The sequence below is a fragment of the Branchiostoma belcheri genome, unplaced genomic scaffold (assembly GCF_001625305.1).
Source record: "Branchiostoma belcheri isolate BF01 breed outbred unplaced genomic scaffold, Haploidv18h27 scaffold29, whole genome shotgun sequence".
Classification (NCBI taxonomy): domain Eukaryota; kingdom Metazoa; phylum Chordata; class Leptocardii; order Amphioxiformes; family Branchiostomatidae; genus Branchiostoma; species Branchiostoma belcheri.
Genome location: NW_017803898.1, coordinates 2,824,206 through 2,851,051, shown reverse-complemented (window position 1 = coordinate 2,851,051; position 26,846 = coordinate 2,824,206). Strand labels below are relative to the sequence as shown.

Sequence of the window (26,846 nt, the reverse complement as noted above, 5' to 3'; positions counted from 1 at the left end):
CCTATATGTCGCAGGGGGAAGGACCAGGGCTGGGGACAATCGGAAAGGCACGTTGTTTTAAATCTATAAGTATTTCAGACGTTTAGAGGATAACAAAGTCAGGCTTGAGAACAAATTGTATTGCTCATATCGCAAACACAATTTATCTACACAACTCTAACAATACCTACTGAAACTAAATTATCATTTTATGACATGAGTATAGATTGAGCGTTCTAATATATTACGGTAAGGTAAATATTAAAAGGCATCCGATAAAGCAAGCTTATAGAGAGAGGTTTCCGAATACGGTACATCGTATATTTGGGTCCAATGATCGGCAAGGGAATTTCCATAGAAACACGAAGACATATCTAGAGAATAGACCATTCTAGCTAACAGTTAATTCGAATAGATGAATCTGTAGATAGACAAATGGATGTTTCCCGCTTACGCGCAGTTGGTGTGGTGGTGCCCTTGGTGGTTGTCGGTTTAACGGTGGTCGGTCTAACCACCATGATGGTGACGTCATCAGTATCCTGCTGGCCTGACGCGTCGGTCACGGTCAAGGTGAAGGTGTACTGTCCGGGAACCAGGCCACTCACGGTCAAGGTCGGGGACGTCGTGTCCTGGAAGGCAAAGGTAAATTCTAACTTATCCTTTTTTGTACTTTATCATTTTCCATTAATCTTTTAAATACCAAGGAATACATCTTCTTTCAAACGTATTTACGGACATTAAAGGTACTTTCCAGAGTGTGTTGTACACATTCATTCAACTATCCAGTTATTCATTATTAATGTTTTTTTACCTTTACTGGCCCAGTATGGCAAAAATGTGTAATAAAGGTCTTCATTCATTCATTCATTATTTCAGTTATTGAACAACCTGTATTTGTCTCATACATAGGATTTTTCATGACCTTGACTTCTTACCTCACGAACTCAATGAAAAGAGGCCAGCAGTTCAATTTTCAATATTTAAATGAATGACCAAAGCAATGGCTCAAACGACCTATCAACCTATTTACTAATTCTATTCTCCCGCCTTACCCCGAGTGTTACGGGCAGGTTCTGGTTGGGGTACTGCCAGAGCCAGGAGACGATACCATGGTCGTCATGACTACCGGTCCCGTCAAGCATTGCGGCGGTCTGCGTGCTCAGTACGGTCTGGTCCACTCCAGCGTCGGCAACAGGGGGGTTGTCTGGAGGTACAGAAAAAAAATCATTTTTTTTTTGTTCTTTTTTTTTTCTTTTTATGCACAATACATCAAAATTTGTAAACAAGGCAAAGTAGTGGCAGTCTGGCTTACAGGGGGTTTGTCTGGGGATACAGAAAATTAAATCCTCAATGTCATCTCCTTCTCATTTGAAAGTAGGGTAAACAGTTGAAGCTTGAGATTATTTAGAGTATCACTGTTTTTTTCTAATTCATTATGCATAATACACCAAAATTTGCAAAGTGGCGTTGGTGGGCTAAGAAAATAAACAGAACAAGGAACATACAAATCTAGTCATTTGTATAATGCAGAAAAAGGTGAGTTGTTTAGATAGAAGGTCCATATTCCCCTTCCAAAAAAATACATCAGCATTAGCAAGGAAAGCTTGTATGGAGATATTGAAAAAAATGTTAACCATTCAAAAACCTCGAACCCTTTCTTAACACCTTTCGTCAAAAACTATGGAAGCAACGTTTGTGATAAAGCTTGTGCTTATTCTTGGAGTGAGCATAATTTCGAACCTGGCCTAGATGTCGTAGTTGGCTTCGTGGTCGGTTTGGAGGTGGTTGACGTCTGCCAGCTGCTGATGACTTCGGCAGCATCTGTGAGAAAGAGTAGGGAACACATTCAAATACATGCAACAGTGTCCAATATATTACAGAAAATGTTAAAATGGTGTCTTTGTTGTCAAAGTCGTTTCATAAACACGCCAATGAGTACCTGACTATATAACACGGATATCTTATCAGACGCCCAAGTACATGAAACTAAATACAAAACGATATAAATAGCGAAAAGATAATCATACACCGTGTACTCTAGCAGGACCGCCTGTTTCAATTGGTCACTGGTGGTAATTTAATGTAAATTCTATATTGGGACACCCACCCTAACATATTGACAACCAGCGGCAGGTGACATATTTTGTTTTTTTTTTCTGGTGATAAAACACAACAAAAATTAACTGAAACTAGATATACTACTTACTATGGCATAGCGTGTCCGGTAGGACCTCCTTGAGCGCGCTCAGCGCTGAGTAGTCGATGACTGAGGAGGCGTAGACGGGGTTGTTGACGACCTGCTGCAGTTGTGCCGCGCTGATGCCGTTTCCAATCCCCACAGCACGAACCACCACCCCGCGACTGTGTAGGGACTGAGCCACCAGGGCCACGTCGTCCTCAGAACCGGAGGCCGTGAGCACTACTACAATCTGTAGGAGAGTGGAAATATTACCTTAATACACACACATACATACGTGCACACACACAAACACACACAAAAACACACAAACACACACAAACACACACACACACACACACACAAGCACACACACATACACAAAGACAAACACAGGCACACACTAATCAGAAGATCTCACCTTGGGCACATCATGCCGTGCCCCATGGGCTGTGCTAAAGATAACGTCCCCAGCGAACCCAAGCGCTGCGCCCGTGGCCGTTCCCAGCCCGATGTACCGCATGTTGTTGATTCCTGTCTTCAGCTCGAACACGTTGTCGTGCTCGTGCAGGGCGAACTCCAGGGACGGGTAGCTGCTGTAGCTCACCAACGCGATCCTGCAGACGTAACACACATGTAATTTTTTTTGCACTTTGTTCATTTGTTTTGGCACAGATTGTACTATGTGCAATTGTCGTGCAATAAAGTTTTTCTTGTAATTTGGGGTAAGGAAAAGATACTAGTACAAAAAAGAGAGACCGGTAAAACGCTTAAAAACACGACAAAATAAGCCAAATCCTAAGATTCTGCTGGGAGAGTAGAGCATACGGACATGAGTGAGTGAGTGTGTGAGCAAGTATGTGTGAGTGCGTGTGTGTGTGTGTGTGTGTGTGTGTGTGTGTGTGTGTGTGTGTGTGTGTGAATGAATGAAGTGTCAGAGAGAGAGAGAGGGAGGATGTTGCTTACTGTGTAGCGTCAGCGCCGATAGTGACCTTCTCCACCACGGGTTTGAGGAAAGAGCGAGTTGAGTGAGTGAATGAGTGAGTGAGTGAGAGGAGAGAGAGGGAGGAAGAGGGAGAGAGAGAGACAGAGAGAGAGAAAGTTGCTTACTGTGTAGCGTCAGCGCCGATGGTAACCTTCTCCACCACGTGTTTGAGGAAGGAGCGAACCTTCTCGAACTCCGCCTGAGGGACGTGAGAAGAACTCTCCACAACAAACACCAGATCGGCCTTCATTTCACAGGGCGTGGTCACTGGGGAGGTATAAAGATACACTATGTTAGTCAATAGTTACTGTAAAGGGTGGTCACCGTTTGTTAATAGTTACTGTTAACGATGGTCACCGTTAGTAAATAGTTACTGTAAACGGTGGTCGCCGTTAGTCAATAGTTACTGTTAACGGTATGTGTGTCAGGTGTAATAACAGCAGAGATCTAGAGGACTAGTTGCAGTTACAGGGAGGAACTCTCCACCACAAACACCACATCGGCCTTTATGTTACAGGGTGTTAACTGAGGAGCTCTTAGAAAGATCCATGGCAACGTCATGCTGTATCCAGACCCATGCTTATGCACGTTTCTGGATAGTCGACAAGTTCAGAACCGTGTCAGCAACTTACTAGTAAGCATATCACCATTACCAACTTGTATGGATATCTTAGAATTCATTTTCATTTCCGGAGCTTATGGATGGATGGTTTTCTCTTGATTTCAGAATACATGAATGCCCCTCTATGTGCGATATGTATTTCCCATACCCGGGTGGCAGCCCAGCACGCCGTCCTGTAGAGACCACTGCTCTCCGACGTCACATGACGGGATCCCGGCCAGACACTGGATGGATCCTCCGGGCTGGCAGACGCACAGCTGTCCTGTACCCTCTACTCCCCACTCTTCTCCAAGCTGCGATAGAAACAAGGCATTCAGACATGAAAAATTTCTGTCTCTTCATATATGACACATACAAATATTCTGTACGTTATTCTTACATATGTTGACGGCCACTTACATGTAGTTAGCGTTGTTTAATCTTTAATTGTAAGAGACCATACAAAAGCCCCTGTACTTTTTTTGTTCAGTCAATAAGGAATCTTTAGGGGAAATACACACACAGAGACAAACACACGGATAGATAGTCTGTAGATTTACAGTTAGTTCAGAACATACTCGTAGACAGATACATGATATTCCCAGCACTCGGTTTTCATCGTCATTATTAAGGATATAGAATTTTCTTCTTACACAACCATAGAGTTTCTCACCTGCTTACGTCTTACACGTCGTCATTATTGTTTTCTTCACATTTTAACTTTAAATTTCAAATAGTACTGTACTATAAATATACATGTATAAGACTTGGCGTGGCCAATAAAATCTACATACGGCGTAGTACTGGTCTCCCTGTAGACACCCGCACTCCTCGGCATGCACGCACCGGGACCCGCTCAGCAGATAACCCTCGTCACACTCGCAGCCTGGGATGGTGGTCCGCTGGCACCGCATGGGCGCGAGAGGGTTAGCACAGGTCGCCGGGCAGGCGGTTACCAGGGAGTAGTGGCTGTTGGGTGGGCAGGTAACGGCTAAGGGGAGACAAATTGGCACATAATTATGGTTCGCTGGCACCGCATGGGCGTCAGGGGGTTATATAACAAGTTGCTTGATGGGCTGTCATTAAATAGTAGTGGCTGTTGGGTGGGCAGGTAACAGCTAAGAGGGTACAAAATATGGTACATGATTAGGGCACATTGGCACCGCATGGGCGCGAGAGGGTTAGCGCAGGTGGCCGGGCAGGCTGTTACCAGGGAGTAGTGACTGTTCGGTGGGCAGGTTACGGCTGAGGAAACATAAAGTGGTACATGATGAGGGTCCACTGGTCAAGTCAAGTTCACTGCTAAGGGAACACAAGGCGCTAGGTTATTATGGTGTTCTGGCACCGCATGGGCGCAAGAGGGTTAGCACAAGTGGCCGGGCAAGCTGTTACCAGGGAGTAGTGGCTGTTGGGTGGGCAGGTCACAGCTAAGGGGAAACAAAGTGGTACATAATATTAGGGTCCACTAGTCAAGTCACGTTCACTGCTAAGGGAACACAAGGTGGTACATTATTATGGTGTTCTGGCACCGCATGGGCGCAAGAGGGTTAGCACAAGTGGCCGGGCAGGCGGTTACCAGGGAGTAGTGGCTGTTGGGTGGACAGGTTACGGCTGGAGGGAGACGAAAGAAGACATGCCGTCAGCAAAAGTTAGACATCCAGGTAATAAGATACGCCAAAAAAACAGTTACTCGTACAAGCAACTCGTAGTATGATTTTGGAAACGGTCAGACACTCCAGTGCTAACTGACGAAAGGTAGTGGATGATACCTGAAACGTCTGGGAATTCTCAACATCTATCTACTTGTAGTTGCTTGAGCAACTGTTAAGTAATTTTGAGACCGACTTACGGCAGAGGGCCTCATCTCTCCAGCCGACGATGACGACACCAGCAGCTGCGCATGCGTCGGCGTAAGCCTCCATAGCGTTACAGACCATCTGGTGCTCCCCATTTTCGGCGGCCATGTCGTATACGCATGCGTCAAAGTAGTTCGTTGGGTTTACTACGTTAACGCAAGGCTGTAGGGTGATAAAATCGGTATCATTATGTCTGAATAAAGACAAAAGCTACTGGCTATTAATTTTGAATGACAACAGCCGAACATTTAGAAAAACATTTGGCAAAAGTACTTCTTTTCCAAATCCTTCACCGAATCAGAGCAAGTGCATTTAGGGTAAAGAACGCCTTACAAATTAAAGGCAATTTTGTTTTGTTACAAATTAATGTTTTTGCAGATAAATAGTATGTTAATGTACATGGAGAGCCCCATTTACTCCAGAAGATCTGATTGCAATACTACAGGAGATAAAAGTTTTGTCGTGGTCCCTTTGTAGAACAAAATATATTGTTTCAAACCCTTTTAATGTCAACGATCAACATGTATCAACTCTTGGAGTTGATTTCAAGCTCCTTAGAAATTCTTTGCGATCTAGCTTTCTATCTGAAGAGTATAAATTGTTATCATACCTGGAATGCCCCACTGACGTCCGTGATCTGACCGCAGTTGGCGACGCTCTCGATCTCCGTCATGAAGGCCTGGTCCACTGTGCTGATGTCAAACTGCTCCTGGATCGGCATGCAGCTGTGGGGGAACAAACATAAGGTTTGCACACACGTGACTATGGCATATTGTCCGCCATGATGGAGACTTAAACCTGGAAGTGTGCCCTCACCTCTTCTTATTACTGCTATTTAAAGCAAGGTTGCCGAAGTGCTATGCAATACACTTTGGGTTTCGCACCAGTGCAGTTCGTTCTGAAGAGATCCTAACTAAAGAGATGGTTGTACATGGTTCACCGAAACGTAGGCAGCTAAAAACATTTGCTTACCATACAATCACATTTTTATGTATGCAAAGAGCTTTCTTTGCTATTGTAACCCCGTAGAAAGAGGGAAAGACACAAGCTGACAACGGTTGACCCTGACTCCCGGGATCGAACCCGCGCCGCTCGCTCGGCGTGTCAGCTAACAACAAATTGGGCCAAAATGTCTCTATACACCAATATACTAGCTGCTACACTATCTATAGAACCAAATGCATTCAACGCACGCGGAGTCGTCCGGAGCCAGCCAGCTGTTTCCCATGTCCACCTCGTTCAGGGCCAGAGTCTGGTCCGGTTTGAGCAGCTCGTCGTCAGGGTTACCGTTAAAGTTCCCGCAGAGGCCGTCCACCTGGCCTGTGGGGACAAATCCAAAAATAGTAAGAACAAGAAACTGCCCATGGCGACTTTCGTTATAGCACATATTCGATGGCAAATTTGGACAAAATGAATAATCACACTCAAATTACGACATATGAGTTCATATGACATTAGATGCTGACGAATTCATTACTGATACACATTTATCAGTAATGAATCACAATTAATTGTGCAAAAACTGTCAAGTCTTTTGAAATATAAGTACCGATTATTTGCCATGATGTCAATTAAGTACGACCCATCAGGGTACCCCGGAGGAAGCCTCAATACAATTTAAGTATAAAAAGTCTCAAACATTTCAACCTGGCGTCATAAGGCGTAATGGTAGGGCATTCATCATTAGGAAGTTGGCTACCTTAACCAACAAAGACGAAGACAAGGCATAGCCTCCTGTGCAGGCTTCCAGACGGGTGGGAATTTTGATACTGCGTTTTGTAGAATTTTTAACGCGTTCTTTTGCCGGCCATCCTACAACCAGCTGCCCAGAGAAGGTTTGTATCCAGCACAAATCAAAACTTCCAGTCGCCCGGAGGCCTGTAGCCTCTACCAATCTTCGGGAGGCGGCTGGAAAGAGTAGAAATCGTCCAAATAGAGAGAAAGCATGCCGGGGGAGTTGGTCTGCTGGATAGAACAGTTTTCGGGTGCAGCAAACTGTTTTCTCCAGCAGACCAACTCCCCTGGCATTCTATCTCTCTATTTGGCCGATTTCTACTCTTTCCAGCCGCCTCCCGAAGCCTGGTAGAGGCCTGCAGAGGGGGCTAGAAAGGCAAGACAACCTACCAGCGTACTGCGGCGGCACCTCGACCTCCACGCGATGGTTCCCGTCGTACTTGACGGTGACGCACATGTCTGTCTCCACCAGAACCATGTCTCCGCTCAGCCGGATGGTAGCCTGGCTGTTCAGGCACACCGGCAGCGTCCGACGCACACCGTCAATCTGTAGAACGTTCGTGAATAGTTTCATCAGGTTGTTAAGTCACTGCAGTACAGGTGTCGCTGCTATAGATGCATTCCCAAACGTACAATATTTACATGACTAGATGACTATCATGAAAGTACATCTGTGCTGGTAGTTACATATTATTACTTCAGGGCACATCGCCATTCACTCAATCACGACGGAGGCCGACATCGTCTACCAGGCACCTTTGACCCAGTGTTGACGTCACACTTACAAGAAGCCACGTGACAAGCTTCACTGAGTAAGTCTACTGACGAAGGCCAGAGTGACTGGTCGAAATCTCCAGATGAGAGAATTCCTTTGTGTTCCATCAAACGTTTTAACTTTAGATAAAACATTTACTACATGGCTATCACTGAAACAGCCTTACTAATTTATCCTTACCATAACTTCCCGGTTCTTCAGGAGCCAGATGGTATGGCCGTAGAGAGTGAACTCCACGGCGTCTACGAAGCTGACCCTGGTATCCCCGAGACGGTGCCCGTTCTGCGCGGCCACGTTAAAGTTCTGGTGCCTGACTAAAGTGTACTTGCAGGCCCCCTGGAACCAGTAGCCCTTCCCGTCAAAGGTCTGGTAGTGAGGGTCGCCGAAGGCAGCACACATCGCAACAGCTTTTGGACATAGATAGTTTGTCAATGTGTAAAGGCCAAACAAATTTCACAATTAAAGATTTAAGAACCAAATGTAAAGAAATCATAGACTTTTAGCTATTTTCATTCTATTTTTCTGGTTACCTACATGTATATGAGTGCTCAGGCAAGGTTCTGTCATTCCTGTGATTCTATTTGACAAACCATGAAAGAAATCTACTGTAGCCAAAAGCAGCATTATAGAACAACAAGAAGTAAAAAAATAAGGATTTCAAGAAACGCATTCCGAGAAGTTGTCGTTTCCATTCCCTGCAAAAACTACAAACGTAAAGTCTTACTTGCAGGACAGGTGACATGACCAATGCAGTTATCCTCGATGTCAAATGTCTGTGGCATGTCGTCGACCGCGGGTGTTGTAGTTGGCTTGGGAGTTTGGGTTGTAGTCGTTATAGGTCTCGGAGTCGGAGTTGTAGTCGGCTTGGTAGTCGGCTTGGGAGTTGGTGTTGTAGTTGTAGTGGGTTTTAATGTTGGAACTGAGAAAATGTGAAGCGATATTTCAAAGTTTAGTGTTACTGGTATAACCACAAAACACTTTAAAACATTCAGAGACTTGTAAAGTCTGGATACATGTAACTTTAATGATACGATTGAAAAATTGGAGATGGGTATCGTGATTTAATTCCTTATTCCCAAATGCTGAGTGCTAAACAGAGAAAAGAGTATATTTTACAATATTTGAAGCCTCCTGTATGACTCGGCCAGGGAACAAACTAACGTCCTACCGAATCCAAGACGAACGCCTAGCCATTGCACCGGTGCATAACACACAGAATCAAATGTACTAACCCCGGTGACAGTCGTTGGATTGGGTAAGGCAAAAGCATAAAAATAAGCTCTTTTTTTTCTATATTAGTGTAACTTACCCTGGTGGCAGCCGTAGGGTTAGGACAAGGGAAAACTTGTTAGCTATAGTTAGGAGTAAAGTACCCTGATGGCATCCGTAGACGCCGTCCTGCAGACTCCACTCGGCCCCAGGCAGACAGGACATCGGGACGCAGCTGACTTGGAAGTTTGGCAGACACTCGCACTGCTGACCGTCTGAGGTACCCCAGTGTTCACCGAGCTAAAAAAAAAGGACAGTAAAAGTCTTTAAGCATTTTTTGCGCTGCTTTCAAATCGTCTTAGCAAGAACCGGCTTGTCTGTGGCCGAAAGATTTGAGCTTTCTATATCTGTGGATTAAATCAAGGTGTCCTTGTTTGGGATGTCTTTTAAAAATTTATTTTTGTTACAAAATTTTTTGGGTGTGAAAAAAAATTTTCTTCAAAAAATTTTTTTGTTTGAAAAAATATTTTTGACTTGAAAAAAATATTTTTTGTATGTAAAATGTTTTTAAAATATTTTGGGGATTTGAAAATATTTTTGCGATTTGAAAAAAACAAATGTGATTACCAAGCAACAAAGGCAATGTAATTAGTGATAATGCCTCCTAGTAATGAAGCAAATTTGACACGGAAATGATGCCTTGTATTTACCGCGTAATAATTCATTTCGTGCAGACATCCGCAGTCCTTGGGCTCTACACACGTCATGCCGCTCCAGATGTAGCCTGGGTCACACTCACAGCCCTCCACATTGGGCCGGCCGCACGTGGAGGAGGCAGTCGGGGTCCGGCAGCTGTCCTGGCAGGCAGACGTGGACTGCGAGTAGTGGCTGTGCGGAGGACATTGCGTAGTTGTAGCTGCAACAATAGGAATACATACAAAATGCTTCATCATCATCATGCCTCCATCGATTATGAATCCGGTGAGGTACACTTCATAAAGTTACTCCAGTATGTCCTATCTCTCATAGCAGACACTAATGCAGTCCCTGCGAGACCAGTGTCTCTCTCTAACATTGGCAAAAGTGTAGTATAAGGCCGTCCTACTCTACGTCTCCCAGTGGGAAATACAATGATAGTTCTCTATTAGCAAAATTATGCTCGACGACTAATTTCTTGTACCGAGTCAAAGATGGTACAGTAAAACAATAAGAAACAAACTACTACTGTCTGGAGGAAAATTCTACTACTACGCTTGTTTTGTTGCTTATTATGGGGTTTGACTTTATGAAAAATCCAACGAATCATTTAAACAAGTCAAAAAAAGGTCTTCACTCGTTCTTCATACAAATGATTGCCATATAACAGCCAGCGAGTGGGCAAAAAGTGGGTGACATGTCTTTACAAAATAGCACTCGCTCGCATTAAAACAGGGTGGTCCATTCACAACTTTGGACTCTGGATTTTCAAGAAGAAAAAAACTTACGGCAGAGGGCCTCATCTCTCCAGCCGACGATGACAACACCGGCAGCTGCGCATGCGTCGGCGTAGGCCTCCATGTCGTTACAGAGCATCTGGTGTTCTCCGTTCACAGCAGCCATGTCGTACACGCATGCGTCGAAGTAGTTCAACGGGTCCACGACGCCAACGCAAGGCTGTATGTAGGGTGATAAAAATAACAATGTTTTAATAAGGCAAAACCTTGGTCATTAGTCTTTTTGCGTGGCGGCAGTCAATATTCTTTTCTTACTTGTCAAAGAACAGAATGTGTTTAGATACCTGAAAGGCCCTGTTGATGTCAATAATTTGTAACAGTTGCAGTATCTATTTTGCTCCCAATAATATCTTTTCCACTGCAAGCATTGTACTCGGTTTTAAAACACTCGCTGTTTGGTAGCTGGAATATCTTTATGTCAATCATCTGACCTCTCTTAAAGCAGATTTTAAGGCGTCCCATTCACAAGGCCTCTACCATTACGATTCTTTTCTATATTCATTTATCTATTGAGTTGTCTGTTGTCTGTAGAATGGTCACTGTTTCCGTACCTGGAAGGCCCCGTTGATGTCCGTGATCTGCCCACAGTTGGCGGTGCTCTCAATCTCGGCAATAAGCGCCTGGTCCACAGTGCTGATGTCAAACTGGTCCGGGTTCGGCAGGCAGCTGGGAGGGAACAAATAACGTGTTTGCACTCACGTGACTGTGACGCCATGATGGGTGCTTAAACCTAAAAGCTGTATGGAGAATTGGGGTAAGCGCACAGATTCCACCTACTCCTACTAAGTGTGTGGCTACCTAAAACAGTGGACAAACGCATTTGCCCCACCACCAAATTATTACTTCTTTCGTACGTGCAGAAGAAAACCCAAGTTTTTGCCCAGAACTTCAACGCCATGGGATTGCAAATGAGTGCTCAACAAAAACAAACATGACGCCACGACTCATCAGGATAGTTACTCACTTGTTAACGCTTGGGTACAGTACTAAGTAGAACTGCTCAGTTTTGCCCAAAAGAAGGCAAAAGAACGGGCACTAAAAGGTAGGTAGCTGGCAAACATTAGTCTCCTACAAAGACCTTTCTTTGTCTATTATATAACCACATTTTTACTTACGCGGTGTCATCCGGCGCCAGCCAGCTGTTTCCCATGTCCACCTCGTTCAGGGCCAGAGTCTGGTCCGGTTTGAGCAGCTCGTCGTCAGGGTTACCGTTAAAGTTCCCGCAGAGGCCGTCCACCTGGCCTGTAGGTAAAACACACTGGATTTAGACCAATTTGGCATGTTTGCGAACTACTATACTGACTTATACCGTGTTTAAAATTAGAATTATAAAGTTGGTCTTACAGGTTCTGGAGCTTAGGGTTTTCAAGTTATTGACAATTTATAAAATGATACTAACTTTTGCTGACAAGTATACAGTACAAACTCAATAGGGCCAGTTCCAAAGTGGTAAATGTTATACAGGGTGTTTTGAGCCAGCTACACCTTGAGTACGTTTTAGGACCCACCACACATATCGCAAAGAGTAGGGGTCCATTTGATGCTTACTACTTGATACCGTTACGTTAGTGTCAAGTCTAGTCTTACACAGAAAGTTCTTGCTGTACAAAACTTTTGTTTAATACACCAAAAGTTGATTTAATGATTATGTTAATTAAGTCAACAAATACCCTACCAGCGTACTGTGGCGGCACCTCGACCTCCACGCGATGGTTTCCGTCGTACTTGACGGTGACGCACATGTCCGTCTCTACCAGAACCATGTCTCCGCTCAGCCGGATGGTAGCCTGGCTGTTCAGGCACACAGGCAGCGTCCGACGCACGCCGTCAATCTATTAAGTAATATGATTCAAAACTTTGTTTAATCTTCCATTGGACCAAGACCATATCTGCATATAGATAACCGGTAGATGTTCACATCTTCAATCTGTGGAACATGGTTTCAAACTTAATGTAAACTTTACTATATGGTCATGACTAACATTTAAAAAGACTGAGAATTGTCTTTAAAGAAAGACGGAGGCGCCACAGACTTTCTGCGTGACATCCGCATAACGTGATGTCACAGAAGCAGTGGTCTACTCATTCCTTGACAACGATTGAAGTTTTACAGTCAGAAATTTGGGTAATATTCCCATATCTTGTGCTAAGAATTACAGATCAAACTTTCTTCACTGCCATCGTTGACCTTAACGACTTTGACCTCACCTTGACTTCACGATTCTGGAGTAGGCTGATGGTATGACCATAGAGAGTAAACTCCACAGCGTCCACAAAGCTGACCCTGGTATCGCCCAGACGGTGCCCGTTCTGTGCGGCCACGTTAAAGTTCTGGTGCCTGACTAAAGTGTACTTGCAGGCCCCCTGGAACCAGTAGCCCTTCCCGTCGAACGTCTGGTAGTGAGGGTCACCGAAGGCAGCACACATCGCCGTAGCTTTGAATAATGAATGCATAAATGAATGAATGAATGGTTTATCATCAACATCATCAGTTATTCAAAGCATATCAATGCCACAGGCTTAATTGCGTACATTTTACAGATAATTTAAAAACTGACTATTGCTTTCTTAGATATTTACAAATTAGCGTTTGTACAAATTGGACATCCATATCTTAACCATAGACAAAGGCAAAAAAAATGATGCACTTTCAGTCATTTTAATTTCATTCGTTTTATTTCATTTCTGTGTGCCTGTCTGAGTGTTCAGAAAAAGTTCTAGTCACCTGCTCTTCGTATGTTTTTATTTGACAAATCGTGAAGGAAAGCAGCATTATAGAATATCTAATAGTATATAAGTAAAGAAGCGTCTCAAAAAAGATTCTGGACGGTTATCAACTCTTATTCAAGAAACTACAATGGCTCTTACTTGTAGGACAGGTGACGTGACCCATGCAGTTATCCTCGATGTCGAATGTCTGAGGCATGTCCACAGCCGCGGGAGTTGTAGTCGGCTTCGGTGTCTGGGTTGTCATTGCTGTTGGTGTTGGAGTTGTAGTGGGCTTGGGAGTTTGGGTGGTAGTTGTTGTAGGTTTCAATGTTGGAACTGAGAAAGTGAAAAAGAAGGTATCACTACAAACCATTTTTGACGCACTCAAAGACTTACGTCTGGGTATATGTAAGATGAAACTTTAAGCAACAACAACAAAAAGTTCACTCAACATAGACACATCATATCCACATCTTTACGGTCCAAACATAGAAAAAAGAGTTTCCAAAGTCAATGTAGGATGCACTCCAGTAAAAAGGCCAGCTAAGTTTGCAGAGAAGGCTTCGTTTTACAGAGATGGTGTTTTGGTTGAGAAACTAATAGCTCATGTCAATGTGCCTACCTTGGTGACAACTGTAGGGTGGGGGTAAACTTTTAGCTGTGGATATGAGGAAAGTGTATTCTACCATCTTGGCAGCCGAAGGGTTAGGGCAAAAGAAAGCTGTTACATAGGAAGAAAGTATATGTACCCTGGTGACAGCCGTAGTGTTAGGGTTAGGTAAAACTGTAAGCTGTGGTTTTTTGTGTGTAACCTACCCTGGTGGCATCCGTAGACGCCGTCCTGCAGACTCCACTCGGCCCCAGGCAGACAGGACATCGGGGCGCAGCTGACTTGGAAGTTCGGCAGACACTCGCACTGCTGACCGTCTGAGGTGCCCCAGTGTTCACCGAGCTAACGATATTTATGTGGTAAATGTATTAGTACTAGTCTTAGGCAAGAGAAAGCGGCATATTTTAGTTATTTTCCAACAGAAATTGGCTTGTCTACTTTACATAAAAGCGTTTTTAATTTCAGCCATTTCAGTCTGTCACTGAATTTTGTTACTGTGAGTGTGACACAGAACCTCAATGATTTTTAAAAGGTGCTGCCTGATAGAAAGACAATCCTGGAGACGTTCTTTACTCTCTATATTGTAGAGCAATAGACTATTATAACATTTCTAGATTTATAGCAAGCAACAGAAGCAATGCCATTAGTAAAAGGTGTTTCCTAGCTATAGAAATAAATGGAAATGGACACGATGTGTTATTTTACCGTGTGGTAGTTTCCTTCATGTAGACAAAACTATCTAGTCTATGCTTCCCCCGAAAATGGGACACATTTAGTTAAAAAAACAAAACTTCTAAGTCAGAAACTACTATATGGCTACAGGAGCAGAGCAGACCATGACATTGCAACATTATAAAACCCAACACCAGTCACCATGGTGACAGACGTCAACAATTCATGTCATTGGTCAGGTCATAGGTCACTTTTTGGAGAAGAAGGTGAGGAAGAAACTGAGCAAAAACAATATGTTTTCCTTCGGTAAACATAAAAAGAAAGGAGAAGCAATGAAGGAAATGCCACATTGAAAACGGAAATGTAGCCTTACCGCGTGGTAGTTTCCTTCGTGCAGACATCCGCAGTCCTTGGGCTCTACACACGTCATGCCGCTCCAGATGTAGCCTGGGTCACACTCACAGCCCTCCACATTGGGCCGGCCGCACGTGGAGGAGGCAGTCGGGGTCCGGCAGCTGTCCTGGCAGGCAGACGTGGAGTACGAGTAGTGGCTGTTAGGGGGGCACTGCAGGGCTAAAAAAATCAATGGAGAAGGGTTTCATCAGCATTCAGAAAAAAAGCTTCTTCAAAGGAAAAGCCCCTATAACTGAGGTGCTGGATCTTATAATTGAATATATGGCAGTCTTACAACTCCTTTGCTAGCTGCTAAAATGGGAGAGTTACAGTGCAGCAACCCTCTGTTTGGGGAATACGTTATGGATTCCTCAGGTGCAGTACTTGCAGCTTCCTTGAACTTGATTTCTGTTATGATATGAGGAAGTGCGTTCCAATCCCTGACAGTCTGAGGAAAACGGGAGTATCTGTAACAGTCTTCGTGAAATGTTCTATTCAATGGTACAATAGCAACAGATGTTATTTATCGCAATACATGTATGTAGTATGAGAAAACATAATCTAATTTACCACAGCCGGTTGGTTCCCTCCATCCGTCCAGGTGAACACCGGCTGCTGCACAAGCTTGCACGTAACCCTATGACATAGGATAGGGATGGAGGAGGTCAACATTTAATGGCTGTGTTAAATAGTGAAATAGTCAGTGCCTTAATACTGTTAGTGGAGTGTGAAAATTAAACGAAAGGTCATTGAGCTTCCAAGGCTTGACAGATTTGCCAAACGTTATTTAGAAAGGGCTACATTATCTCAAATGAGATCTCCAGACCCTTTCAATAAAGCCCTAACGAAATAAGTGACTTGTGACTTCCTCACATGAAACTGTGGTCAATGGTACTCTCAGACGCGTCCATGTCGTGAACACAGTCATCAATGTAATCGGAAGGCTAACGATATAAGTCACTTGCGACTTGCTCATTGGATTTTCAACGATCTCTGTGGGACCCTTGGTTTTACCCGTACTGAAACTGTACAGGCGTTGCAATCGACTGTAAATAAGACATACCTCAAAGTTCTCGCACATGAAACTATGATCGCTGGTGCTCCCAGATGCAGCCATGTCGTAAACACAGTCGTCAATAAAGTCCGTAGGCTCTACTGCAGGGAAACAGGCGCTGAAGGGGCTGTTGGTGTCCTGCAGATGTCCGCAGAACTGCTGACTCTCCAGCTCCTGTACAAGCGCCTGGTCAGCCTGCGCGATGTCAAACTGCTGGTCGGCCAGGACCGCGGGACAGCTGAAAAAAAAGAGTGAAACGTGGGGTTTTACAGATTGTGCTAAAGCTAACACAGCCCTTCTCAAGCGATTATTCTGTCTTTCAACACACTCGGGAACATGCACTCATTATAATCCAAATAAAACTTTTCTCATATTCTTTCGATTAGATAAAAAATTTCTGATGTCTCACTAGATTCTGGTCATCCACATCTCTTGCCTTTTTTTCAGTTTTATTGAAAACAGGTTTACGCTATAAATCATGTAGTAAAAACTGTTTTGTTTGTAAAAAAAGAGGAAGAACACGGGTAACAAAAATGTTTTGTAGCAAGTTAGGATTTTGATTTTTAGCACAAGAACTTTTAGCACAAGAACTGGAGTTGTAAAGAGTGTAGTAAAAATTACGTTCAATTTCTTGTGCTAGAAATCACAGATCAAAAACCATACTGACTTTTACCAACACAAATGGACTTTGATGGTTATCTATGCTAAAACTTTGAGTGAAAACAGAGTAGATACCTGGTGTCATCCGGGGCGACCCAGCTGTTTCCGAACTCCACGCCGTTCTGTGCCGGGGTCAGGTCAGGCTTGACCAGGTCGTCTCCTTGGATACCGTTAGCGTTGCCACAGAGACCGCCAACCAGACCGGCGAGGTGGGACGGCAGCTCCACTGTCACGCTGTAGATATGAAGGTTTATAACTTATAAATTTTGATATTCCCTTGTTGTTTCTTATTTTTCGGGGGGAAATGCCAGTTAAGATGGGTTTGATCACTTTCCTTAAGGCAAATTACCATGGAAACCCGTGAAAATATTTTGCATAATATCGTCCCAAGAAACAAGACTTATTTAGTCATCAGTGATATTTTGAACGTTCTTTCTCTCTCTCTTTCTCTCTCTCTCTCTCTCTCTCTCTCTCACACACACACACACACACACACTCTCTCTCTCTCTCTCTCTGTTCGACAACAGACAATGACAAAAGACAATGAGTTAACTGTACAAAAACAGGATGGTACCGTTCCTCTGGCCCAAATTGATTTAGCAAACAGTGTAAAAAAGACAATGGAAACACATACTGGTGGTTGCCATCAAACGTGACGGTGATGCACAGGATGGTGTCTATGACGATGTTGTTGCCCTGTTGGGTGATGGACGCGAAACCTCCGATACAGGCGGGCAGAGTCCACTTCACTCCGTTTATCTAGGGCGGGCAAATAAACGTGTTATATTCTTATACACGTGGGTTTGAAGGTACACAACGAAAAATGATGATTCCGTTACTTTGTATCTTAAATTTTCTTTTCAGTCTTAATGCAACAACGTACTACGTAGTGAACCAAGAGGTTCCAAGTTTAAAACCTGCCATGCCACCGATCTTGTGCCCTTTGGAAAGGCACTTTACATGACTTTCCTCACTATACTCGGGTTAAAATGAGCATTTTGATGTCCTCAGTGTTGGTAGTGGCAGTAAAAAAAAGAAATTCGACATATTGCATGTCATCTTATAGAACAAGCAAAAACTACATTGCTCAATTTGGCAGAATGCATTTTTCTCAGGATAAGAAATGTTCATACTTACAAAGACTTCCTTGCCCTGAGTGATGGTGATGGTCTGCCCATATAAGGTAAACTCCACGGAGTCCACAAACGACACCCGCATGTTGCCCCTCCTGTTGGCGTTCCGCGCGGAAACCGTGAAGTCCTGACCGCGCGACAGCACGTACTTACAGTTGCCCTGGAAAAATGAAAGGTGAAATTCTGGTGAACCTGATTCTAGTGGATCATACAGGCCATTGACACTACGTACTTACATGTATCATTTGCCTATTGCCTGAAAGTACGAGGATCATAGTCATAGAAAAATCTGTTTGTAACTTTGTTTGCTGTTAGAAATCTTGACTTAATACAAAAAAACAAAGATGCTTGATCATGCAAAACTGTCATAAGCTACTACAAGATATCAAAATGAATCATTGGAAAATGGGACAAGTTAATGAAAAATACCTGGAAGTTGAATCTCTTCCCGTCAAAAGTTCTGTAGTGTGGATCTCCCCGAGCAGAACATGTGACCCTGTCTAAAACGCGTTTGAAAACTGGGTTAACTATGAATTCATAAAACATATGTGAAATAGTATGAATCAGATTTTTTAAATCTTCAATTGTCATCTCAAGTGTTTTATACAGTGCAGAAAAACACTGAGTTAAGCAATCTGGAAAAAGATGATCTGTTACTACTTACCTCCACAGAACACGTCTCCCAGACACTCATTCCCGATGTTCACAATGTCGTTGGTTACTGTGTAACAAGGAGAAGGAACAATGTTTTAATTTGACATGATGGCGGTTACGTTGTACGTTGACACCGCTTGTAATTTTGATTTTAAAAATGTTCATTTCCATACATTACACATCAGCGGAAGGCAACGGCGGATGCTGTTACAGTACCTTCTTGTTTTGTTCAATTCAACATAACAGAGGGTAAAATATGAAACATACGAGGTGCCACCGGTGCCTCAGTTGCCGGCTTAGCTGTTGTAGTGGCTGGCGTTGGAGTAGGAAGCGTCGGTGCTGAAAAAAATACAACATAACAGTTGGTTGATTAACCATAATGGACTTTTTTCCACTGCTGTGTTGTTTTTGCTCACAGGTTATGCCAAATAAACAAAACTAAAGAAGCGAACAAAATCATATTGGAGAGAATCTTTAGTTTAGTTGTGTACCTTGAGAAGTCGGAGTTGGCGTTGTAGTAGGTTTGGGAGTTTGGGTTGTAGTTGTTGTAGGCTTTGGTGTTTGGGTGGTGGTTGTTGTAGGCTTTGGTGTTTGGGTCGTGGTTGTAGTTGGTTTCAAAGTCGTCGTTTCAACTGAAAGAAAAAAAAAATCAAACATGCGTGACTACATCTCTATGCGATTTTTGTGCTGATTATTATGAGGCCTTCGCATTGATATTAACAGAAAACCTGTGAAGGTGTTTTAGAATCTGCAATTTGATTTTCAACGATGAAGGTAGCTTTTACGTCTACACCAGAAAAGATGGGAAGGCAGTGGACACACAGTGTAAGAAACCTTGATCGATTGGTTGATTTTTTGGTTGATTGTTTGTTTGTTTGTTTATTTGGTTGGTTGGTTTGTAAAATTTGTTTACCTTCACAAAGCTGTGCGGAGAGTGGTTCCATAATGTCGTCCAGTGCGTCGAAGTCGAAGACTGTGGAGACGTGGTCTGGGCTGCCGGCTATGGCGGACAGCTCGTCATAGTTAATCATCTCTGTCACGCCGATAGCGAACGTCGTCACGCCGTCGTTATGGAGATTCTAAAGTAAATACAAACAACTTGTTTACTAGTAAACAACAGAGGATTGTAGACAGCCGTCATTTTGCAGGTTCCTGATGAAAACTCAAACATTTGTTTAGTCTATAAAATAACAGCTAGAGACCTTTATTTTCACATGTTTATCGTCGAGGCCCTACATTGCTAATGGTAGGGACGGTACGTTAATACCTGAGAGGGGAGGACCACGTCGTCCCCGGACATGCCGTCCGTCACCACCACCACGATTTTGGGCACTCCCGGGCGGGCGCCGTTAGCGGCGGTCAGGGCCTGGTCACGGGCAAACGTCAGGGCAGAACCTGGGGATAACAGGACGCACACGCCAACATTAATGTAATAATGACAATGCGTTAGGTCGGGTGCTTAGGAGCTGGCATGTGTGCGCAAAAAGAAGTCTGGCATCCAGGCTTAAGCTGAGAAGCTGACTTGTGCAGGCCCTGGAAAGTCTGACATCCAGGCTAGCATGTTGGCCCTGGGGCTGGGGGAGCTGGCCTGTGTAGGCCCAGGAGATGACCTGTATCTAAGCTAGTAGGTTGGCCCTGTAGCTGAGAAGATGGCCTGTGCAGGGCATGAAAAAAAACAGCCTGGTATCTAGGCTAGCATGTTGGTCCTGAACCACAGAGAAGCTGGTCTGTGTAGGCCCTTGAAACAGTCTGGTATCTAGGCTAGCACGTTGGTCCTGGATCTAAGGGTAGTAAGCCTGTGTAGGCCCTGGAAACAAGTCTGTTATCCAGGCTAGCATGTTGGACCTGTTGTGGAGGAGAGCCGAACTGTGTAGGTCCTGGAAACTGGTTAGCATTTTTTGCAATGGCGCAGAAGAGCTGGCATGTGTAGGCCCTAGAAACCATCTAACATCCAGGCTAACGATTTGCCATACCTGTGGCAGTCCCCCGACTGATGACCACGATGTTACTGATGGCCTGCTGCAGGCCGGCCAGTGAGCTGTGCGCGTTCAGAGCGAACTCCTGCTGAGGGCTGGAGCTGTACTGAACAACTCCCACCTGGGTCGCGCCGGGGCCGATGTCGAAGTGACCAACAACGTTGTTCAGGAATGTCTTGATCTGAACAATACAGGTAAAAGATACGTAAATGACATGATTACAATAGACATCGCCGTTGACATCTCAAACCATCCAGGACGGTTGGAAGACCGTATTCAGAGGCGCTACGCCTCCAAAAGAGGAATACGGAGCTGAGAGAGAGAGTTGAGTTGAGTTGACATCTAGGTAATGAGATACACAAAAACAATTTAGTGAAAATATATCTGCTCGCTTCAGTAACTGTTTTCTCGTGTAGTGGGGACAGACAGGAAAGTAAGGAGGATAAAATTATGTCTTTGCATCTCCTTTTGGCTTGAAATTTAAGTCATGTTTGTGACCAAAAAAAAACTTTATGTCAAACACCGATCAATTTGTTGAAATCATTTTACCTTCAGTCAACCCCAAAACTAAATGGTGCATTTTTAACAAGATCTTTAGAAAAGAACTCTAACCTTTTCAAACTCGTAAGCCGGGACGCTGGCAGAACCGTCCACAACGAACACAATGTCAGCCTGCATCTGACAAGCGGCAGTGGACGCAGCGGGGACGGGGGTTGTGGTCGGCTTCGGGGTCTGGGTGGTAGTGGTTGTAGGCTTCAAAGTCGGAACTGAAGCAAACATGGATAGTTTCAGGTATAACAGTACAAAAAAGCAAGTAGGGTTAGGGGAAACTGTTAGCCATGATTCTCACTTAAGTGTATCCTACCTTGGTGACAACTGTTGGGTTAGAGTAAGGTATAGTTTGCTATAGGTATAGGAATAACGAGTAACCTTCCCTTAAGTAACAGCGACAACAGTAAGGGAATACTGTTAGTTCAGGTTATACGAGTTCAGATTTCAGAGTGACACAGGGCTTACACTAAGGGAAGCAGAGACTATTGCCCTTGAGAGAGCTGGCTGGAGGAACCTGACGGAGGGGAGCAAGGGGCCAGTACCTGGCCTGTGCATATAGGCAGGAAGGTACTAGGCAGGTTATAAGTAAATTGTGACCTACCCTGGTGGCAGCCGTAGACGCCGTCCTGCAGACTCCACTCTGCCCCAGGCAGACAGGACATCGGGGCGCAGCTGACTTGGAAGTTCGGCAGACACTCGCACTGCTGACCGTCTGATGTGCCCCAGTGTTCACCGAGCTGAAAAAAAACATTTCATTCAGACGATGGGAAGACATAAAGGTAACATTAGCAAAGCAAATGAATAATGTTTACCTTCGCATATTCTCTAGATCTGCTTTGTTAATTCTTGCTCAAACACATTCATACATATGGTCTGACAGGAGTCTAAATCCCTCCTACTATAAAATTGCAACATGATGTAAATCAACACTTGTTACCATGACAACAGTCTGGTTCAGGTCATTGACCTTTTTTGGTTTGGAGAACAGGTACAAGAGGAAACTTGAACTTTAGTCGCTTTATCAAATGAAAATTGTAAAAAATGAATCTCATAAATCAAAGAAAGCATCAGGTATTTCAACGTGAAATTCTGCCCAACGGCAAGAATCAAATCTTACAATACTTGTGAAATCTTTTGCAAGGGAAGAAAATCATCTAGTCTACGCTTCCACAAAATGGGACATCTTTTGTTTTAAGAATTGGGACTTCTACGTCATCTAATTAAAGACATAGCAAAAGTAATGAGACAAATGTCAAATTTGTATTAAACGAAAATGGACATCTTTCCTGAGACCTACAGCGTGATAAGTTTCTTCATGGAGACACCCGCAGTCCCTGGGCTCGACGCACGTCATGCCGCTCCAGATGTAGCCTGGGTCACACTCACAGCCCTCCACATTGGGCCGGCCGCACGTGGAGGAGGCAGTCGGGGTCCGGCAGCTGTCCTGGCAGGCAGACGTGGAGTACGAGTAGTGGCTGTTAGGGGGACACTGCAGGGCTGGAAGGAAAAAAATCAGAACAAAATAAGATACAGAAAATCAAATGTCTGCACAAATACACTAAAAAAAGATAAACGCGATATGTTTGTGCTACAATGGTTCTTTAAGAACACGTCCGTATCATCAAGAAAATAATCTGTCCGTTGAAATTCAAAACTCATTTTCCAAACTACCTAGATTTAAAAGCAGAACGTTTGTGCCAATAGTTGCACAATGCAACACTGAAAAAAAAAGCCTACCACAGCCGGTCTGCTCCCTCCATCCCTCCAGGTAAATTCCAGCAGCTGCACAAGCTTGAACGTAACCCTGAGGAGAACAAGAACATCTCAACATCACCAAGCATCTTTCTAAAGAAATCTGTTTGACATATTCTGGTGAAGAACTGGCTGTTTTCTACTTCAAACTCATGCTCAGCCACAAAAAGGAAAGACTAACTTGTCCGAAGTTGATATTCACATGTAATATGTAAAAAGTTTACCTCGAAGTTCTCGCACATGAAAGAGTGGTCACTAGTGCTCCCAGACGCGGCCATGTCATACACACAGTCGTCAATAAAGTCCGTAGGTTCAACGGCAGGGAAACAGGCGCTGAAGGGGCTGTTGGTGTCCTGCAGATGTCCGCAGAACTGCTGACTCTCCAGCTCCTGTACAAGCGCCTGGTCAGCCTGGGCGATGTCAAACTGCTGGTCGGCCAGGACTGCGGGGCAGCTTTACCAGAAAATAGAAATGCAAATACTAGATATATTTTTTTTCCAACTGGTTGAGATTATTATAGATGCAGGTGAAGATAAAAGCTTTGTTAAAAAGGAAATGAGATTTACCAGTCATCGATTCGAGTCATCTGCAGTCTTAGACTAGTCGGTATTGAATATTTCAATTATGGCATGTCTGCACTACAGTTTATTACTATAGCAAGGCAATATTAAAATCTGACGTCTATTCTGTTCATCTCCAGCTTCCTCAGTTTTAGTTACTAGTACCTGATTCATGAAATACAAGTACTCATCATAATAATGTAAGATATGACACTCTTTCTTGATACTACAAGTTGTATGTTGGCTATGATAAGATTGTTACTGTCATCGAATGTAGGAGGCCATGCAGAGGCCCCTATACTATTGCCTTGGCAGTCAATGCATTATTTTCTTAGAATAAAAAACAATGGCAAAGAAAAAATGCCCACCTCGTGTCATCCGGTGCGACCCAGCTGTTGCCGAACTCCACGCCGTTCTGTGCCGGGGTCAGGTCAGGTTGGACCAGGTCGTCTCCTTGGATACCGTTAGCGTTGCCACAGAGACCGCCCACCAGGCCGGCAAGGTGCGACGGCAGCTCAACTGTTACGCTGTAAAATGCAGTGTGAGATTATAGCTACACTATGTACGTCATTATGCATTACATAAACACACATGCTTATCTCTCGAATATAAGTCGATCGGTTAAAATTGCAAACAGTTACTGTCATATGTAAGAAGAAGTTAAACCCAACAAAACTAGTACCACGTATTTTGTAGAATGTAGTATAACTTTATACTTAGTCTCTCATATCACAGTATTTTTTTTCATACATGTTGTTTTCTATTTGCAATTAGCCCTCGGGCATGTATTTGCAATAAACTTTCAGTATGTAAGATGTGATCGGCACACATTTTGCCATGTGTTGTTGCCGCTACATCATAGAGAATTATACGTGTACTGTACCAGTATGTATTTAATGTGCTTAACAATAAGAGTTTTTACGTACTGATGATTTCCGTCAAAAGTGACGGTGATGCACAGGATGGTGTCTATGACGATGTTGTTGCCCTGTTGGGTGATGGACGCGAAACCTCCGATACAGGCGGGAAGGGTCCACTTCACTCCGTTGATCTAAGATGTAAATGAAAGTTTTCCCTTAGGTTTTATTGTGTTAACTTTACGTTTTTGAGAAGTGTAAATGTTCTATAAACTTATTACTTATTCACCTTCAATCGTAAAGTATATATCTGTTTAGTTTCAGCCAGCTGCGCTGTTTCATAATCTTATGAGTGCTTCTAAAATGATACTTGTAAGTTTCCTGAAGTGGTATGATCTGATGTCCTCAAGTGCAGATGTTCTAAAATTGTGTAACATAAATCAATCATACATAGCAAATCATATTTGTTCTGTTCCATCTCGCTGCGCTGTAATTATGTTTCATTTTTGTTATAGATGCTTCGAAATTATCCAGGTTTTCTGAGGTGGCATCATCTGATATCCTCATTCAGGACTTGAGACTCCAAACAATGTTTAAGACTTCTTAAATGTGTTACTGTTCTTTTATTACTGAGATGTAATTCTGACGTAAAAGAACATTAATATATTTGATCGTGACTAATTCAGTCACCAGCGTGTTTTACGCCATGAATCATAGGCTCATTCCCACTAGGCTAAGATTGTCCGGATTGAGCCGAATTGATTCGTTTCGATCTGGCGCCGAGCCGGCTTTCAGTCGGATAGAGCTGGATCCAAGCCAGATCAAAGCGAATTAATTTGGCTCCATTCGGACAATTTTATCCTAGTGGGATAAGCCATAGTCTTCCCGGGTTATTTTCCCTTGAGAATGTATCAATGATTGTTATACTTACGAAGACCTCCTTTCCCTGAGTGATGGTAATGGTCTGCCCATATAAGGTAAACTCCACGGCGTCCACAAACGACACCCGCATGTTGCCCCTCCTGTTGGCGTTCCGGGCGGAAACCGTGAAGTCCTGACCTCGCGACAGCACGTACTTACAGTTGCCCTGGTAACCGGCAGGTGACAAACAGGTAAGATACAGGTGACAAAAAGGTGAGATACGAGTGAGATGCATGTGACATAAAGGTAAGCACCTGATTCAAAATATACAACTCCGAACAGCACGTACTTACAGTTGCCCTGCAAACGGACAAGAATCACACAGATGAGATACAGGTAGAAACCTTATTCGACCAAAATATACAGATCAGGACGTACTTAAAGCATTGATTCTAGACAAATAGAATCTATCTGAACCTCTCGTAAAGAACCTGAAACAAACGTAGAAGGTATATGACAAGGATACTAGGTTTACAACTTCTACAAGAGCAAATGTTTTAAATTGTTACCTGGAAGTTGAACCTTTTCCCATCGAAAGTTCTGTAGTGAGGATCTCCCCGAGCAGAGCATGTTACTCTGTCTGTAGATATGGGTGAAAAACAGAAGGTTAAATTTTGATTATCGTGCTTATACTGTAGATATTATATGTAACTTAATAGTTCAAGTTAACAGACGGCACTTCCTACTTACTGAAAAGCACACCATCCATGCTTTTTGCATGCCAAGACAAGTGGCAGTTCTGTTGCTCTGTAGTCGAATTTACTTAGTAATACCCTCTACCCTTCTTCGTTGCTACGATAAAATCGCAATGTGTAACATTGAGGATGGTTCAGAGTTATATATCAATGGTTTATTTGCGTTAAAAACACAACAAGACTGTCCCAAAAATGGCAGCCAGGGGCTGAATTGGCATGGGGACATTACATAAACAGCAAACAGTATAAAACTGATTAAACCCCACATAGGAATAGATAACAGATATTGTGAATACCTACCTCCGCAGAAGACATCTCCGAGACACTCGTTCCCGATGTTCACAATGTCGTTGCCCATCACTGTAATGGGAAAATGGCGTCAGTGCTGTACACAGAACCATGCTTTATCCAAAATCATGCTCTGGTACGGTTCAGGACTGTCCTGGCGTATGTAGAACCATGCCTCAGGCCAAAGGACGGTCTTGGATACACAAAGACTCTCCAGATCCATTCCTGATCCTAACACATACAGCTATAATAGAATTAGATAAGCACAGTTCTGGATGTTACTCAAATAAACAGCACATCAGGAGCTCAGAGCTTTCTCTATGAACTAATTTAAATATCAATTCAAGTCCTTTTTAAATACCAGCTTCACTTGTCTTCATATTCATTATCAGTTAGTAGGTAGTGGATGCTGTATGAAAAATTTGATATTATAAAGTATAGCTAAAATTATTGGCAGAATACATAAAGGTTCCTAAGTGAATGGGTAAGCAGTATCTGGCGAACAATTTTTAGACGTAGCGTCATTCGATCTGATGACGTCATCCGATGATG

The 26,846-nt window shown here is 43.5% G+C and overlaps 1 protein-coding gene across 1 annotated transcript in view; it reads right to left on the bottom strand.

Annotated features, from left to right (window-relative positions):
• LOC109472978 (IgGFc-binding protein-like) overlaps positions 1-26,846 on the bottom strand; it is a 48,695-nt gene that overhangs the window by 13,637 nt on the left and 8,212 nt on the right. Inside the window, exons 10-53 of the mRNA XM_019772842.1 lie at positions 25,821-25,891; positions 25,322-25,477; positions 24,460-24,584; positions 23,902-24,060; positions 23,198-23,426; positions 22,959-23,025; positions 22,519-22,718; positions 21,823-21,958; positions 21,282-21,436; positions 20,667-20,850; positions 19,961-20,088; positions 19,607-19,772; positions 19,185-19,325; positions 18,961-19,032; positions 18,704-18,760; positions 18,469-18,539; positions 18,044-18,199; positions 17,541-17,665; positions 16,982-17,140; positions 16,256-16,484; positions 15,763-15,829; positions 15,173-15,372; positions 14,334-14,469; positions 13,677-13,853; positions 13,017-13,243; positions 12,484-12,640; positions 11,924-12,050; positions 11,360-11,474; positions 10,800-10,968; positions 10,026-10,231; positions 9,479-9,615; positions 8,287-8,518; positions 7,722-7,878; positions 6,791-6,917; positions 6,208-6,322; positions 5,591-5,759; positions 4,536-4,732; positions 3,911-4,055; positions 3,266-3,407; positions 2,577-2,772; positions 2,186-2,408; positions 1,720-1,800; positions 1,032-1,183; positions 434-608 (exon numbers count right to left, since the gene is read on the bottom strand). Coding sequence (XP_019628401.1) covers positions 434-608; positions 1,032-1,183; positions 1,720-1,800; positions 2,186-2,408; positions 2,577-2,772; positions 3,266-3,407; positions 3,911-4,055; positions 4,536-4,732; positions 5,591-5,759; positions 6,208-6,322; positions 6,791-6,917; positions 7,722-7,878; positions 8,287-8,518; positions 9,479-9,615; positions 10,026-10,231; positions 10,800-10,968; positions 11,360-11,474; positions 11,924-12,050; positions 12,484-12,640; positions 13,017-13,243; positions 13,677-13,853; positions 14,334-14,469; positions 15,173-15,372; positions 15,763-15,829; positions 16,256-16,484; positions 16,982-17,140; positions 17,541-17,665; positions 18,044-18,199; positions 18,469-18,539; positions 18,704-18,760; positions 18,961-19,032; positions 19,185-19,325; positions 19,607-19,772; positions 19,961-20,088; positions 20,667-20,850; positions 21,282-21,436; positions 21,823-21,958; positions 22,519-22,718; positions 22,959-23,025; positions 23,198-23,426; positions 23,902-24,060; positions 24,460-24,584; positions 25,322-25,477; positions 25,821-25,891 — 6,615 coding nt within the window. The remainder of the gene's footprint in view (positions 1-433; positions 609-1,031; positions 1,184-1,719; positions 1,801-2,185; positions 2,409-2,576; positions 2,773-3,265; positions 3,408-3,910; positions 4,056-4,535; positions 4,733-5,590; positions 5,760-6,207; positions 6,323-6,790; positions 6,918-7,721; positions 7,879-8,286; positions 8,519-9,478; positions 9,616-10,025; positions 10,232-10,799; positions 10,969-11,359; positions 11,475-11,923; positions 12,051-12,483; positions 12,641-13,016; positions 13,244-13,676; positions 13,854-14,333; positions 14,470-15,172; positions 15,373-15,762; positions 15,830-16,255; positions 16,485-16,981; positions 17,141-17,540; positions 17,666-18,043; positions 18,200-18,468; positions 18,540-18,703; positions 18,761-18,960; positions 19,033-19,184; positions 19,326-19,606; positions 19,773-19,960; positions 20,089-20,666; positions 20,851-21,281; positions 21,437-21,822; positions 21,959-22,518; positions 22,719-22,958; positions 23,026-23,197; positions 23,427-23,901; positions 24,061-24,459; positions 24,585-25,321; positions 25,478-25,820; positions 25,892-26,846) is intronic.